The 17,593-nt window shown below is 35.9% G+C and overlaps 1 protein-coding gene across 1 annotated transcript in view; it reads right to left on the minus strand.

The window, feature by feature from the left end:
• Itsn1 (intersectin 1) overlaps positions 1-17,593 on the minus strand; it is a 206,751-nt gene that overhangs the window by 77,341 nt on the left and 111,817 nt on the right. Inside the window, exons 17-20 of the mRNA XM_076868630.2 lie at positions 13,747-13,827; positions 5,656-5,783; positions 3,068-3,297; positions 1,281-1,402 (exon numbers count right to left, since the gene is read on the minus strand). Of these exons, the coding sequence (XP_076724745.1) occupies positions 1,281-1,402; positions 3,068-3,297; positions 5,656-5,783; positions 13,747-13,827 (561 nt within the window). The remainder of the gene's footprint in view (positions 1-1,280; positions 1,403-3,067; positions 3,298-5,655; positions 5,784-13,746; positions 13,828-17,593) is intronic.

Consider the following 17,593-nt stretch of genomic DNA (forward strand, 5'->3'; position numbering starts at 1 on the left):
TTCTTACAGCATATCTAAACTCATTATCTAATCAAGTTGGGGGTCAACTAAGTCAATTCAAGAAAAGAATTTAGAATTGTGGTAACAGGACTAGGTTGAATATGTTCCTGAAAAAGAGCAATACCTTCTCATTAAGATACAGACCACCTGTAACATTCCATATCCTAGATGAAAAATGTTTGTCTCAATTCTTTTCTTTTTTTGTGGTACTGAGGACTGAACCCAAGGGGGTTCATCCCCAGACCTTTCAATGTTTTGGAGATAGGGTCTCCCAAAGTTGCCTAGAACTGGTCTTAAACTTGTGATCCTCCTGCCTCAGCCTCCCAAGTAGTTGGGATTACATATGTGGCCACCAAGCCTGCCCTATTTGTCTCAGTTTTTAACTTACATAGTTCTTTTTTTTTTTTTTAGTTGTAGATGGACACACTATCTTTGTTTATTAGTTTATTTTTATTGGTGCTGAGGATGAACTCAGTGCCTCACACATGTGAGGCAAGCGTTCTACCACATACATAGCTCTTTTAAAATTCTAAATCATTCCCATATTGAAAGAAATAAAGCTGCTCACAGCAATGTAAAGTTTGACCACTTCTAAGTTATTCTTAAGTGCACCACCGGATTAAGGAACTACTATTTTCCTTCAGAAAATTAATCATTAATAATAATAATTTAGGTCAACCACATTGCTTTGTTTTCTTTCTTAAACTAGTTCCTATAGCTTTAGTCACAATCATAGATTGTATAGTTTTTGTTGTTAAAGGACGTAAAATACAACAAAGCAAGATTCTAAACTTTTTATCTATTAATTTTCGGAGTAGTAAGGTAGATTCACCATACTAAATTCACTACTTATTACATGATTCAAAGTTCACACAATTAAAGGGTAGGGGGAGATGTTTGACCCCCAAATACAAAAGTTATCATTAGCAACTGTGAATGATAATAGAGTATTTTGCATTTAAAACTATTTCTTAGAAACTACTTAACAGTAAGTAGTCATCTAAACTCAGAAACTTCCACAGTTATAAATTAAAAAATATGCTAAGGTGTATTAAGAACATTGTCTTCAATAATTATTTAAAGTGATGTTAGGATATGTTTTTAAAATACAATCTTTCATTCTAATAAAAAACAAAAAAAAACTCGAGTTTATGCTTCAAAAAACTGAATGCTGACTACTGAATTTCACCCTAGTTGACACTACTGCAGTCTAACAAAGTGGAAAAAGAGGAAAGGTGCTAATCATCAACAGAATTGACCCTCACTGGAGTCTTTCTTACCATGACTATATCTCCAGGCTGGATGGTGATTTCGTCATGACTTCTGGATTCAAAGGGATACAGTGCTCGGTAATATACCACTTTTACATTCTCCTGTGCAGAAATTGTAAGCGGGCCTTTTTCTGTGTACCAAAAATAGCGGGAGGGGTGTGACAAAAAACATTATAGGAAACAACAAAGTATGATAAACCAAACAACGAAGGGGTTCTCTACTGTCCCTCAGATTAGCATCTGAACTATTTCTATCTACTCAAGAAATTTCTGAAACAAATATGAACAACCCAACATTGACAACTCAGACTCATCAGAGAGCTCACTAGTGGGCTCTCTTCAGAGGCCATTCCAATGCTGAGTGCAGCAGGGCAACCTAAAGGTCCCTTCTTCCTTCCTCTTGGCTTGGGCTCCACAGGCACACATCTGCAAAGCATCAACACCCTCTCATCCCCACCCAGGCTGTTGAGCACAGACAACTGTTAGGCTCTGATCCCAGGTCTGAATCAGCCAGGGAGAAAGGGAAGGGGAAGGGAAGCACAACTTTCCATATTAACAGATATGGAAATGTTATGTTTCAGGTATTCAACATGGTAATATAACACACAAATGCTGATTTCACCAAAAAGTTACACTGATATTCCTTGGTGAAGTCTTTTGCTACATTTCCTAGTGGGGGGAAAAAAATCAGCCTAAGGATGGGCCCTATATAAAAATAATTTAGATTTTAAATGAAATAAAACTTTTAAAAAATGTATACAAGTCAGGTGTGGCACACTCCTATAATCCCAGCAATTTGGGAAGCTGAGGCAGGAGGATCACAAGTTTGAGGCCAGCCTGAGCAATGTAGCAAGACTCTGACACTGACCAAACTAATAAAACCAGTATAATTTATCACACAAACCAAAAGTCATCACTGTCTCCTACTGAGAATTATTTGCAAAGCTGCACACAACCAAACAAGGATTTTGAAAGTATATTTTAGCTTGTATCTGATGATATTTATTTTTTTAATAGTTTTTTTTTTATGTTTATTTTTTAGTTTTCGGTGGACACAACATCTTTGTTTGTATGTGGTGCTGAGGATCGAACCCGGGCCGCACACATGCCAGGCTAGCATACTACAGCTTGAGCCACATCCCCAGCCCTGTATCTGATGATATTTATATAGACAGTTTTTTATAGGCATTTCAATTATCCTTCACATCTTTTTTTTTTTTTTTTTTTTTTTAAAGAGGCAAATTATGTACACAGGACACAACAGTCATACTTTCCAAAAAGTAGAAAACAGTGAGTGCCACATTGCTATAGGCAAAGGAGAAAGTTGCCACATCTTGCTGCAGGAACATCCTAGAAATTTCTGGCAAAAATATCAATCAGAAGCAACCAATTCTTTTTGCAAGATAGGTCATCTATATAGACAACCATCGTTAGTGATGTTAGGCATATGAGTGGGTTTTGATAATGGAACTTGATGCCACAGAGGAAGCCTGGATGCCAGTGGAGTGGAGCAGAGGCTGTTTAAATAGAGTTTTAATGATTCTGAGGAAGGAAGAGCTGCACTGTCTAAAACAAGAGACTGACAATCTCATCTCTGTGATGTACATGAGACAGGGCTGATTAGACAGACATTTCTCAACAGGCTCTTGGAGAGTGTTGACTTATTTTCTAGAATCCTCCCCCCCGCCCTTCCTGGTGCTGGGGATGGAACCTGGGCCTTGTGCATACTGGGCAAACCCTCTACCACTGAGCAATACCCCCAGCCCCTAGAATCAATCTCTTTTGGCATCTAATACCTGCAGTGGACCAGGGTGCTTGAACAGCTGGCTTAGCTGGTTCTTGGTGTGGATGGAAAAGCCGACTCAGTTTGTCTTGTGCTTCCTGTTTGCCTTTTTCCTCGCCATCCTTCTTTTTGACACTGTCTTCCCTTTTTAGCTTATCTTCCTCGTGGAGTTTTCTTGGCCGCTGATGCTCATCCTCCTGCTGCACGTGCTCCAGCCACTGTTTGTCCCTTTCCTGAGCTCGTCTGCCAACAAAGATGCTTGATTATGGTGAGGAAGCAACTCCAATTGAATACTACTGCTGTTTTGTTGTTTTTTTTTTTCACTAAAAAGCTCGTAGTCAATGAGCTGCTAAACAGCAAAGGAATATTGTTCTTCAGATAGAGCAACTCAATCAATGAAACAAAGGCTTTCGGGGCTCCAATTCTGAGTGAGACAAAAATCACATGATTTAGAAAAACCCAGAAAGAAAATATGTGATGTATCTCATAAAGTGGTTGTAAGAATAAGAAAAAGACACTTCTCAATGTTGAAACTGGTATTAAACTACAGAAAACAAAGCCACAGAACACAGAGGAACATACCTTTTATGAAGATAAACTGTACCCAAAAAGCTGCAAATGCAATATTGCTTAAATAAGCCCATGATCACTCAGAGCATTAAAGTTCCCCTATAGCTAAGGCACACCACACTAACATGTCCACATTGCTCCCAAACCTGAAGCTGAACGCAAGAGATTATTCTACTGACTTTGACTAATTTTTGTTGTTGTTCTGCAAAGTAGCTGACATAGCTAAATTTAGGCCTAAAAATTATGTTGGCCTCAATCTGAAATTCACAGGGAAAGACTGGGAATGAGTTTTTGATCATTCCATTCAAAATTTGAAACACTTAAAATAAAATTAATGTTCAATTTTATAATGATGATAACTGGCTCTCTATATATCAACTCCTTTAATGCAGATATTAGGCAGGTAGGACCTGTAGTTATTCCCATTTTATAGATGAGGAAGCTGAGGCATAGATATTACATAACCCATATCACGGAGCCATCCATGTCTATTCGATCCCAAGCAGCCTGCCTGGCTCCAGTGTCTACCTTGAACTACTCTCCTGTGACATGGCAATGCACATGGGTCATCTTTTGGAATCAGAAAGCTGCCACAGGAACATTATACAAACAGAGTACACTTTTATACTCCTTGTCAAAAAATTACATTTATTTCTACTTTATGAACATGAGAATTTAGTGCAGATTTTTTTTAAAACTTAAACCTTAAACATTTTACTTACAATTTAAAAAAAAATTTTTAAGAAAATACAGAAAAAAAACCCCCACACTTACCAGAAGGGTAGAAATGTTAATTGTCATCCTTAACAAACAAACAAAAAGACCACAATAAAAACAACTTTAAATTTTCTACCAGTGAAGGTCACCATATTTATAGCATATAACCAGCTAATAGCTAAAGTTAAGTTTTGGGTACTATTTATGTAATTGGAACATCTATTACACATTATATTTATATTATGGTATTTTCAGTTTATTTCTACTCTGTAGAAATGTCAAAGTTTGGTGTAGCAGGGTATAAATAATGAAAGCATTTTATAAACTTTGAGGATAAAGAAGGGCAGAGTTAGAGTTAGTTGCCAAAGCCAGGGTGGTAATCCTTAGTTGCATCCCTCAGGGAAACCAAAAATAGTCCTCTAAGTCAACTCAAGATCACACCCACCCCATACACACTGGCATTAAGAAACAAAAACGTAAACAAACAACAAAGTGGACTCAGAGTATTCCATATACCTGTAAAGAAGTACACACAGGTGGGGCAGTTTAGAAGAGTTCATTCCCCAAAGGCAACAACCTGCCTCAGGGTCCATTTCTTCCTCTTTTCCGTCTAATTTTAGTAACTAATTTTACAATTTAAAGCAAATCACTGGGATATTTGGTGATTCTTTTTGCTTAAGGGTCTAAAATTAACTGAAGTTCAAAAAGCAAATACCTATTAACAAAATCAGACACACCAAAAGGTAACAATTTCCATATTTACTACAGAATGAATGTTACAAGGAAAAATAAACTGCAAACACAAACATCCAAACAAAAAGACATAAAAATGAGTTTCTATCCTAAGCAGCAGTGGCAAATCGTATCCTTTTGTACTCAAGCTGAATTTGCAGTTGCATAAAAGAAGAAAAGAGACAGAGAGGCACAATCCTGGTCTTGCTGGAGAAGTCCTGTGTGGCCAGCCAGCTAGGGGACTTTGATTTCAAACCAGGCACTTTGACCGACACGGTTATTAAAAGGCTGTGGACTGGAAACGTATTTTGGTCATTAGTATGCAAATGAGCCAACCAAGTGTCCCAATTTCCTTGTATAATTCCATTTATCTACATAGGAGAGCTCTGGGAACTAACCAAAACCTCCAGGGGGTACTTAGATATACAAAGATTTATGATACATGTGTTTGTGCCTATCTATACACACATTAAAGACTGAAGGCTTTTTCTGATATAGTAACTCCCTGGAGAAGCCAGACAAAGAAGAGTAAATATTTGAAGTTTCTTCCCAATAGAACCACAATCCACTGCAAAGACTCACCTTTGGGCTTCTTCTTTTTGCTTTTCTAATTCTATGATCTTTCGTTCCTGTTCTTTCTGTTTCAGTCGTTCAGCCTCTATGGACTTTTGTTTCTGCAGTTGCTGCTTATTATGTATTTCTCTTAGTTCCTATAAATGATCAAGACACCATTTATGTAATGAAACGAGGGGACAGGCATTAACTGTTTATCAGCATGCAACATTTCACAGTGGGGAGCCTAGGGCACTTAGGAAATGACATTCAGGGCTGAAGAACATCAACTAGGAAAACTAAACTCTCTCTACATTTGACATGACTGATCTCCAACGGCTGCTCAAGATTACATTCCAATGAGCCACAAAACATTATACCACTTCTCATAACTTGATCTAGAAAGAACTTGTTCATGGGGGTCAGTGGAGGAGCTATAATGACAAAGGCTCAGTGATAACAGTGGAAACTTAACCCTTTTTATTTTTTAAAATTTTTCTTTTCTTTCTTTTTTTTTTTTTTTTGGTACCAGGGATTGAACCCAGGGGTGCTGAACTACTGAGCTACATCCTCAGCCCCTTTTTATTTTTGTATTTTGAGACAGAACCTCACAAAGTTGCTTAGGACCTGACTAAGTTGCTGAGGCTGGCTTTGAACGCATGATCCTCCTGTCTCGGCCCCCCAAGCTACGGGGGTTACAGCATGTGCCACCATACCCGGCTACTTAACCCGTTTTAAGGCACTGTGATGTTCCTCAATAAAATCTTATGGTTCTGAGAATGAATCCTCACCTACCTTCACTGGCTTAGAAAACATACACACCTCTTCACACATTACCTCTATAAAACTTCTCCTTCTTATGACACTGCCTTAAAGGAAATAGACAGCTCTGCTCCATGACCTTATTTCTTCCCCTACCCAAGTGTGTATTTTTCCTCAAATCATAACTCCTCCAGATCCTATTCTCTTACTAAATCCATGGATGAGGTTGCCAATGGCTTTAAACTAAACCAGAAGTCAGGTTGAAAGTAAGGAGGTCATTTGATAATGATCTCCTTGGATAAGATTTCCTCATTTGATACCAGTCCCAGGAATAACCTTAATTTCCTTCCCAGACTACTGAAAATAAAATGCATTCTATGACACTGAATCACAGGTTTAAACACTCAAAAGAATCCAAAAGAAGAATAAGAAAACAATTATTGAGGGGGAAACCTGTTCCATAGGACTCCAATGGTCCTTAGTAGATTCAGCCACCAAAACTCCCCTTACTTGGGTCAACAGTAGATCAGGTATGTCAAAGTTGTAGCTCAGTGGTAAAGTGCTTGCCCAGCATACAAGATGTTTTGTTTTTGGCAGTGCTGGGGAATTGACCCAGCTCTGCTGGGGGTGGGATGCTCAGTAGAGCCAGGAATGCATTTCTAGTTAGTTGACTCCTCAGTCTTTCTAACCAGAGCTGGTGCTCCCAATGGGCAGCTTGGGGTCAACATAGTGAGATTTGGGATTAAGGCCTGCCCTGTCTTCTATCATTTTGCTCTCAGGTAAATCTAAATGGGCAGTTTTCTTTCAGGCTCCCTACCTTTAGATTCGTTCTTGATCAACAAAGATAGAGGATTATCTGTAGCAGGTCAATGTTTAGAAAAAAGCCCCAAGCATTAATAACCTTTTCTTACTAGACTGTTACAAGAATAAAGCTGGAATGTATATAAAAGTGTTTTGGAAACTATAAAAGGCTTTGAGAGGCTTAAAAGGGAACAAAGAGATACAGAAAAAACTGGAGATTAGAGGAGTGTGGGAAATTGGAGAAAAGGTAGAAGATAGGAAGAAAGGAAGGGCTTTGTGGAAAACACAGCAGACAAGCCCAGGAACTTTCAGGCAGGACACAGCAGGGACAGGCAACTCTTAAGGTGAAAACTGAAAGGCTCTTTGCTATGGCAGCAGCCTTGGGTACAGGGCTTCTGAATCAGAAAGGGCACCTGGGACAGGAGCTCAGCCAGTGATGGGGCAGAGGTTGTCAAGAATGGAGACTGAAAATTAACAATGTAGCCTCACTCAGACAGTTGGAAGTTCTGACTGTGAGGTGAAAGCCAACTCTAGAAAAAAAGAATTCCTTTGTTCATTACCCTCCTCACTGCCTTATTGCGGAACATTAAACTTAATTTTAATGTGTTAAAAATTCAACCATATTAGTTTTCATAGTAATTTGGAATCAAGAATAAATAATAATCTCTAATTAATGAGAATGAAAAATCTGGTTAATATTTTGAAGAGAAACAAAATGAGCCAAATCCTGTTGAATAATCTGCATTCTTGGATCAAGTCAGTATCTCTGCATGAAAAGGGGAACTGGAATGGAGTGATACTAAATCAAACTCTGCCCTAAGGGAGAGATCAGTGCCCAAAAGTCAGCACACGCAAATAGGAAAGACCTCATTTATCATTAGTTCAATGGCAAAGACCCTTTACAAGGAAGCATAAGTCACAGAAAGATCCAATTTTTCCTATTTGAAATTTCATCCTTAATAATATAGAATTCATACATAGATCCTAAAATAATTTATTGTTAAAAAAAAAACAGCCCTGTAACTACAAGGTCTTGAGAACCAAGACATCTGGGTCCTAATACCAGGCCCCTGACACGGGCCAGCAGCTGAATCACAGAGTAGATGATCTTTAGGGTTTATTTTAGTTCCAGGAATGGTTGAATTCTCAGACAGTATTCATCACATGAAAATGTACTCTTAATTTACATCAGTGTCTCTAATTAGGATGTTATTCTTACTGCAGGAATAAGCCAAAAAGAAATGAACAAAATAACCATGAGCTGAATGAAGTCAAATACAAAAGACAAGAAATGATAGTGAGGAATACAAGTTTAGTTTACTGTTCAAGAACCTTTATATATTTTTAAAAGTTCTTTATTTTATTCAGGAGAAATGTATTAATAGCAGTGATATTAAAGATATTTAGTACGAGGTACAGCACAACCGGAACATAGACTGCCATGTGCCAGGTAATCATGGGCACAAATGAAGATGTTTCACTTTTCCTAAGAATCACACTACACATTTCCTTCCTATACTGAGCTCTAGTAATTGGATGTGGATTGGTAAATTAATTTCCAGATACAGTCAAGACAGAAGGAAATAAAGCCAGTAATCTGTTAGGAAGTGCTAGAAAATGAAAAAGTAACAAGAAGTGAATTTAAAGAATCTACAGAAGAAATTATGCCAATGAGACAGTTTAAAAAACAATTATTTTTTTAAAATTTTGTTGAGAGACAGAGAGAGAGAGAGAGAGACAGAGAGAGAGTCTTGTAGATGGACATAACACAATGCCTTTATTTTTATGTGGTGCTGAGAATCGAACCTGGGTCCCGCCCGTGCTAAGCGAGCACTCTATCACTGAGCCACAATCCCAGCCCAACAATTATTTTTAAATGTATCAAATATATGAGGAAGAAAAAATTTAAAATATATTTATTTCTGAGCATAAATAGGTTCAGCACTATAGCACAGGTTGAACCTGTCTTTGGAACTACCTAAGTAAGTTGCTGCTTCAAATACCGCCAAGGAAATGGAACTTGTGGGAGCCATAAAATAACAGATGTCCAAGAAGTAACAGAAGGCTCTGGCAGCTTAAAATCCAGATTTGAAGACTGAGAAGATTTTCAATTATTTTCTTCATCCAAGTTAAACATTGCTGGGATACACAATCGATTTTAAGGCAAGGAAGGTGATCTTATAGCAGGACTGGAAAGCGTTTTGGGTCTTCTTTATCTTTGGACTTGGGAGTTAGATGGTACAAACCAACACGGGGAAAACGTTTATAATTTTACGATGATAAGCTTTTTCAGAAAGTTGAACTTCTGAGAAGGTAATCTATAAATGCCAAACATGTACTAAAAACTAGTGAATGGCTTTCGTTCCTTGGCCATAACAAAGCCCGTTTGGAACACTGAGTCCTTTCTCACAGGGTGGCAGATGGCTGCACTAGTCTCCCACTATTTTTCAATACTGTTAAAGAGTCTCAAGTCCAATTACAATTATTATTTAAAGGCACTTTTTAAATTTTTTTCAGGGAAAAATATTTCAAGGTGACAAACAAGTCTGGTGTCATTAAATTGCTTAATTATCTAGGAAATTGGTGAATTTATTATTGGGAGAAGTAACTAAGAAAAAGTTTAACACACTAAATATAATAACTTCTCCTAGTGGGAACCTGATTACAGTGATCCTGCAAATTCTATTAAATGCCCATATACTTTATCACAATTATGTCTCTACTACAATAAAGGCAAAATGAAACAAAGAAACGACTAAGAATAAAAAAAAAAAAATCAGCATTTCCTTCACGGCTCTTAAGAAAATTAAATTAGTTTTTCTAAAGCCAATCCCTCTACAATCACACAAATATGGCTGGTTATTGCTACAAGCGTACAACTTCATTGATTTTTCCTTAGTAAGGTCTACTCAGGGGTATGATATGTTCATTTTACAGTAGTTATAATGGGTAATAATTAAACATTGTCTCCCAATTAAGTATAATTACTTTCTTAATAAATAAGAGATTATTAAAAAAGCACTCAAGAAGAGGTAGCTACATGTTATAAACATGACAAAAAGGGAAAAAGTATATAATACATGGTATATATAAATTATAATAGTAAGTTTTAAAAAAATTATTATGAGATAGGGTCTTGCTATGTTGTCCAGACAGGGCCTGAACCTCCTGAATATCTGAGACTAGAAGCATGTACTAACTATGCCCAGCTTAAAATAATAAGATTTTCATCACCAATAACATAAACAGATTTTTAAAACTATAGATTTGAATTTCTTAACCAAAATCCATGAAAATGTTTTGGCCCTATTTTAAAAACAACTTACCAAATTTGGGGTATGTGGGCATTTTTCTGGTTAAAGGAGGCTTGTAGCTTTTATTTGGTTCTCAAAGGCTCTCCAATCAAAAACGGATTATAAACTACAATAAAAATTTGGCAAATCAAGATTTTGTCTTGTTTTAGTTAAGATAAAATGAATTGAAAGCTCTTATTTCCTTAAAGAGCTAAGATATCTGAACCATAACACATCTTTTGGACATCCTATGGCGCACAGCCAAAGTGTTTCAAAAGCAATATGTTTGACAAATTGAATACCCAAGAAGACTCAACTATTTTTCTACTGAGAAATATGGCTCACTTTCAAGTTCACTGTAGATGGCTCTTCTATTACTATGCCAAAGGGCACAAAATCACTTGACTTAATTAACTGTGAATGTTTCTCCTCTATTTGCTCTGAGACAGTAAAAAACAGATGTATTATATGAAATGATATTACCTGAAGTATAAAATACCCACCTGAATAACATGTATGGGATTTCTTTTCATAAACACTACTTTGTATAAATGCCAATAAGGAGAAAACAATTAACTAGCAATATGGGCCTATGAAGGCTAGCAGTTAATAGAAACTGATTTACTAATTTGAATGTCTAACTTTTCGTAAGGATTATTTTGCTTTGGGCCTTTAACTCAGGTTTTCTCTTAGAAATGAGAGACAAAAACAAATATACTCTGATTAATTATTTATATTATACTTAAAATTATTTTTTAAAATTTAATCGATCTTATAAGTACCAGCATCAGAAATTCCAGGTATGTGTTTTTTTTTTCTATAATCTAATATCTGTAACAAAGTTAAAAGTAGAAGGGCATTTATATAAATAATAATTATTTCTAACTCAGGAATAATACGTAGCACACAATATCAGAATTTTAAAAAGGCCTTCTGAGTTTTAAAAGACACTAATTTTTTTTCCAGTATGTTTTGCATACCTATAATCCCAGTGGCTCAGGAGGCTGAGGCAGGAGGATCACAAGTTCAAAGCCAGCCTCAGCAACTTAGCAAGACCCTGTCTTAAAATAAAAAAGAGCTGAGATATGGCTTAGTGGTTAAGCATCTCTGAATTCAATCCCTGGTACCAAAATAATTAATAATAAGAAGAAATTAAATAAAAAAACTACAAAAGAAAGGCAACTAGCAAAATCAATGAAGATAGGGGAACTGGACTGGTATGGAAAAATCTGAAAAAAAATAATAACAATTCCAGAACATAGAAACTATACTCCAAATCAAGGAAATGAACATTCCATTTATCACAATTTTTTCTTTTGGGTGATGGGGATTGTTTTTTCACTGAGTTACATTCCAAGTCCTTTCATTAAAAAAAAAAAAAAAAAAAAAAACTGAGACAGGGTGTCACTAAGTTGCTGACACTGAACAGAACTTGAATCCTCCAGCCTTAGCCTCCTGAGTCACTAGGATTCCAGGTGTGTACCACTGTGCCCCACCATTTTTTATAAAATTATAAAGTTTATCCATTTTAAAAATATTAAAAGAAGTGTAAATAAAAAGATATATTGATTGGCAATTTAAATTCTGAGAAAGGCTAAACTAATGTTTAAAAGTATATTCAAAATGCTACTTTTAAATCTGAAGTCAACCTTTCACTAAATAGTGTGTCCCCATGACTCTAACTGGCAGTCAATGTACCTGAAATGCTCTAAGAGGCTGAGAAAGGAGTGTGTGTTGGGGAGAAAGGGAGGGAAGAGCAATAGGAAAAGGCATCAGGAACCTCCCCAGAAGGCCTGGTAAATAACTTCAATTACCAAAAAGAAAAAGTGACTTCAGTTTTCCTGAAAAATCTGAATTTCCCACCAATGTTTGTTATATTCACAAAGTAGTATCCTATTATTTTAATTGCATATCATTCTGAAGGATAACGTTGTTAAGGGGTATGAGTAAACAGGAGAATGAAAGAAAACAGAAGAAAATATCTTTTCTAATAATTGAGTCTACTTTTCTTCCCTTCCCAGATAAGCTTTTACTATACATTTTTGTTTTACTACCTTAAGAAAAAAAAAAAACCTCTAACTAAAAAACTCAAATCAAGCAACCAACCACCCAGTCTACCAGTAAGCACAGAATCTAATATACAACATCTGTTAACTATTTTGAAGCTGGGGAATTTTCGGTTATTTGATTATACTTGAGGAATCTGTATAAAGTTCCCATAATAACAAGTAATGAGAGGATTTTACTACTTCTATTCAGAAGTCTTTTCAGAAGAAACATATAGGCAAAAATAAAATGTTATCTTAAACAAAAGATAGCAAACCATAGAACAGCCAAACATTATTCTACCAATTACAGGAGAGTAATGCTGTTATTTCTCTTCCTGTCTCTCCTTCTCCTCTTCCTGGATCTTTTTCTTTCCATCAATGTTTCTCTTCACATGCATCCCCCAATCCCTGACTTCTCATTCTGTTTTTCAGTTCTTTCTCCAGCTCTTTTCTTTTCTCCCTTGGTTGCTAAACATTTTCCCTTTCACTGCCTTCAGAATGAATGGGCCTGTCATGAAAGCAAGTGTCTAAACCAAGAGCAGGAAAGTCTTAGTTAAGCAAACAACCTCATTTAGCATAACTGGTGTTCTCATTTCATCACTTCAGTTCTTAGGAACAATTTTCAGTACCGGTATCATTTTTTTTTTTTTTAGTGATATAGAACCGGTATCATTATGTACAGAATTTATAGTTCTAACAGCTCCTGTGTCTAACTTAAGAAGCCAGGATTTCCTAAGTGTATTAAAAAATATGATTCTTAATTAGTCCTAAATACTCAAATTTCACTAAGAAATAAAATACTATGTCTTTCTGGAATAATACACTGTCCATAATACTGTCTCCCACATCATGGAAAAACACACAAAGACACAAACAGCAACTGAATGATCTTTCAAAATTTTGTAGTTGCAAATGAAACAATCTCGAATGCTTGTTATAAAGACAAGACTACAGTATACAGTACCTTGTCCAGCTGGTATTCAGAGCTTACACCATCACAAACACAACTTATCAAGAGGAAAGATTCAATCATACTCCATGGTTAATAATTGTTAATTATTATTAACTGTTACAAAGAAAGCTTAGTACTTCATAGTAAATGCTATCTTAGACACTGGGCACTCATCTGTGGAGGGGAAACTGAAGCACAGAGCTGGAGATGGTTCATCATTCTTAGTCTGAGAAAGATGTGCATTGCCTGAGTAGGGCATGGAGACCTTTAGAAAGAAGTCTAAGTGGATGACGCAGCCCAGGAGAACTGCCAGGCACTGCCACATTGCCTCCTCCATTGCCACTGACTGGAAGAAAGAAACGCGCCAGTGTAAATGGCCATTCACATTGGGACTTGTCCAGTACACAGTAACTAGACAAGGACCAACAAGGACTCAACTTTCAACATGAAACACAAAACCTTGCCTCTGTGGGTGTTAGATTCTCTTAAAAGGCATACAGTGGAGACTTGCAAACTGTAAGATATACTTTATGCTGCTGCTTGGTATTATTCTTACGTATTAAGACATGGAACACTAGGATTTACAGTAATGATGAAAACTGCCACAGTAACTACTATCGCTTGCAAAGGCAAGGTGAAGACAAAAGCTAAAAAGCTCCTATGGGTAGTGTGATTTGACACTTGTTAGAATCATGATTTTATACCTCTAGGAAAGCACCATAAATAAGAAAAACAATTATAAGAAAGTTTATTACATGCATTTTAGACATATAGCTTCTCCAAAAGAAATTGAGTTTTTATTTTCCTATAAACTGAGGTATAAAGAGAAAGTCATAAATAATCAACAATTCCCCTCTCCTTGGAGTACTGGGGATTAAACTCTATATGAGTTATAGTTTTTTTTTTTTTTTTAACAAAGTCACTGTGAATAAAGTCAGAACCATATATTCAGTTTGTAGAATTTTTTTTGTTTGTTTTTGGGTACTAAGGATTGAACTCTGGGGCACTTAACCCCTGAGCCACACCCCCAACCCTATTTTTTATATTTTATTTAGAGACAGGGTCTAACTAAGTTGCTTAGCGCCTCACTGTTGCTGAGGCTGGCTTTGATCCTCCTGCCTCATCCTCCCCAACCACTGGGATTACAGGCATGTATCACCACTCCCAGGGACAATTTTAAATAGGTTTCTGGAACACAAATTTGAGATGACTGATTTCTTAACACAGAATATTTGTTGCAAACAGAATACATTTGGAGGGTAGGTACTGGGGATTGAACCCAGGGATGCTTAACCACTGGGCCACAACACAACCCTTTTTATTGTGAGACAGGGTCTCACTAACTTGCTTAGGCCCTTGTTAAGTTGCTGAGGCTGGCTTTGAACTCAAAATCTTCCTGCCTCAGCCTCCTGAGCCACTGGGATTATAGGCATGTGGCACTTCACACAGCAGAATATATTTAAAAGCAGAAATTTATGGTAAAAAAAATTTAAACTACTTTAGGAAGTACTAATTCATGCTAGTACTAGTTCATGCACTAACAAAATGAATTATTTCTGGCTTGGTATTTTAGATGATCACCAAAAAGCTAAAATATATAGTGCATATCAGAGATAGCAAATATACAAAAGATGCTAATTGAGGAATTTCTAGCACAAGAGTTTCAGTATCTTGGGTGCTATAATTTATTCTCCTCTTCCATTTCCGCCCGCTTTTCAGACTTATTTAAAAAATAAAAAGCCAAGTTGATTCGCTATGGTAAGATTCTTGTTTCCTTCCTCAGTATTTCTTGATTTATGGTGATAAGTTAGATGCATATTTAAAAGATCAGAGAGAAACAAAAGGGCCCAAAATTTGAGATCATATGGTGAATCTCTAGTAAATCACAACAGTGGACTAAGTATGCTTCATATTTTCACTATTGGTTCCTATATGAAACAAAGAACTGTGAATCTGACTCCAACAGTAAACATTTCCTTTTTATTTTTTTAATATTTATTTTTCGATAGTAGTTGGACACAATACCTTTATTTTATTTATTTATTTATATGTTGTGCTGAGGATCGAACCCAGGGCCTTGCACGTGCTAGGCAAGCGTTCTAACACTGAGCCACAATCCCAGCCCCAACATTTCCTTTCAAAATAAAGACTTGAGAATTTCTATCCTTGCTTATCAGATCTTGTATAGGGAAGGTGGAAGTGTAATGATTCCTGAATTGAAGAAAATGGAAGAAATCCTCAAACAAAAAAATAAGTGTGAACTAGACATTCTGGAAGAAAGGACTAAATCAGATTTTATATATATATATATATATATATATATATATATATATATATATGGCAGAATAATAAAATATACTTAGTTTCATAAACTTTCATTAGAGAAACTAAATACTAAATATACTTCTCAATCTGTCTTATACTTCAGAATGAGAGATAAATAAGGGTTCAAATGTTCCCCATATAATTTTATACCTAAGAAGCGGGACATGATTTTTGTGCATGAAAGCAGTTGTGTGTATGTGTGTGTGTGTGTGTGTGTGTGTGTGTGTGTGTGTGTATTGGGGAGGGGAGTATTGGTTCCTCAATTGTGAAGCCAACAATTTCAAGTAGGTTTAGTGTCCTGGTCAACTAATTAAAATGCTTTGTACTAGCCTGCATCGAATGAATTACATTTTCTTCTTCCATGTGAACAGTCTTTATGAATATGAAATACAATTGCCAAGAGCCAATTTCTTTTCTATACTCTCTAGCTGGTTTCCTTTTAGGAAAAAAAGGTTTAAAATACAGCAGATCTACACCATCAGGCTACCTGCAGGAAATTAACTTCTCTCTGGGCAAGGCAGAAATAAAGTTCTGCATCATTTAGTGCTCTGTAAGGACTGCTATATCAAGAGAGAGATCCAACAAATTCCAGAAGTCAGGCTACTAGCTCTTCCTGCTCTATCTCATCATATAAAAATTATAGTTGCTAATGAATACATGCTCTAAGGTTAGAAAAAATACTTCACATTTTCCAGTGTGATTATAACAAAGAAAAGTAGGCAAGAAGACCCCTGATAAACTAAATGTTAACTCAGTCTGTGAGTGGTCACAATCAAATTATAAATCTTTTGATTCTTTGATTTAATTGCTTCTGTTTTAGTTTCAGAGGAATTCTAAAAATAATAACCATAAGACAACATATCACATTCAGTAAGTTTTCTAAATGAGTGTTAATGGCAAAACAATATAGTTATATTAGCTTGTGACTTTTTTACTCACTAGATCAAATTTAAATAGAAAATTAACTTAATCATTAAACTAAATTAATAATAGAACAACAAAATAAAAATTTAAAAGACAGAAAGAAATGTTCTTATTTAAAAACAAGGATATTGAAAAAGGGCCAGTAGGGGAGAAAAAATAAAGTCAGTCTTTGTAGAACTGCATAAGAAAAGCTCTGATACTGAAGGCAGCATTAGTTAATTAATTAGTAATTAGTCGTCAGGCATGGTGGTGTACACCTGTAATCCCAGCAAATTGGAGGCTGAGACAGGAAGATCACAGGTTCAAGTTCAGCCTCATCAACTTAGCGAGACTCTGTCTCAAAAAAAAAAAAAAAAAAGAAAGAAAAAAGAGGGAAAAAAAAAAAAAAGCCAGGCCTGTAGTTCAATTATAAAGCACCTCTTCTCCTTGGGTTCAATCCCAGTACAAAAAAAAAAAAAAAAAAAAAAAAAATACCACCACCACCACCACTACTACTAATTCATCATAAGAATGACTTACACCACATTTTAAGGGAGTTTTCTTTAGCAAGGACAAGAGCAATTCAATTATTAAAGTTATTTAATCCATACATCTTCTAAGCATTAATCAAAATCTCCCCTTAGAGTATCACTTCCTAATATCCAAATCTTGCTTTGGGAATCAAAATTCTAGAAAAGAAATCTATATTAAGGCAAAAATCTTAATTAATGAGTTCAAAAGATAGCTGACTATTTCACAGATTGTATTCCAAGAGATTATTAAAAAACACTATAAAATTGCAACTGAGGATGAGGCTCAGTGGCTAAGCACCCCTGGGTTCAATCCAAGGCACCAAAAAAAAAAAAAAAAAAAAAAAAAGAAAG

This window comes from Callospermophilus lateralis, chromosome 10 (genome assembly GCF_048772815.1).
Source record: "Callospermophilus lateralis isolate mCalLat2 chromosome 10, mCalLat2.hap1, whole genome shotgun sequence".
Lineage (NCBI taxonomy): Eukaryota > Metazoa > Chordata > Mammalia > Rodentia > Sciuridae > Callospermophilus > Callospermophilus lateralis.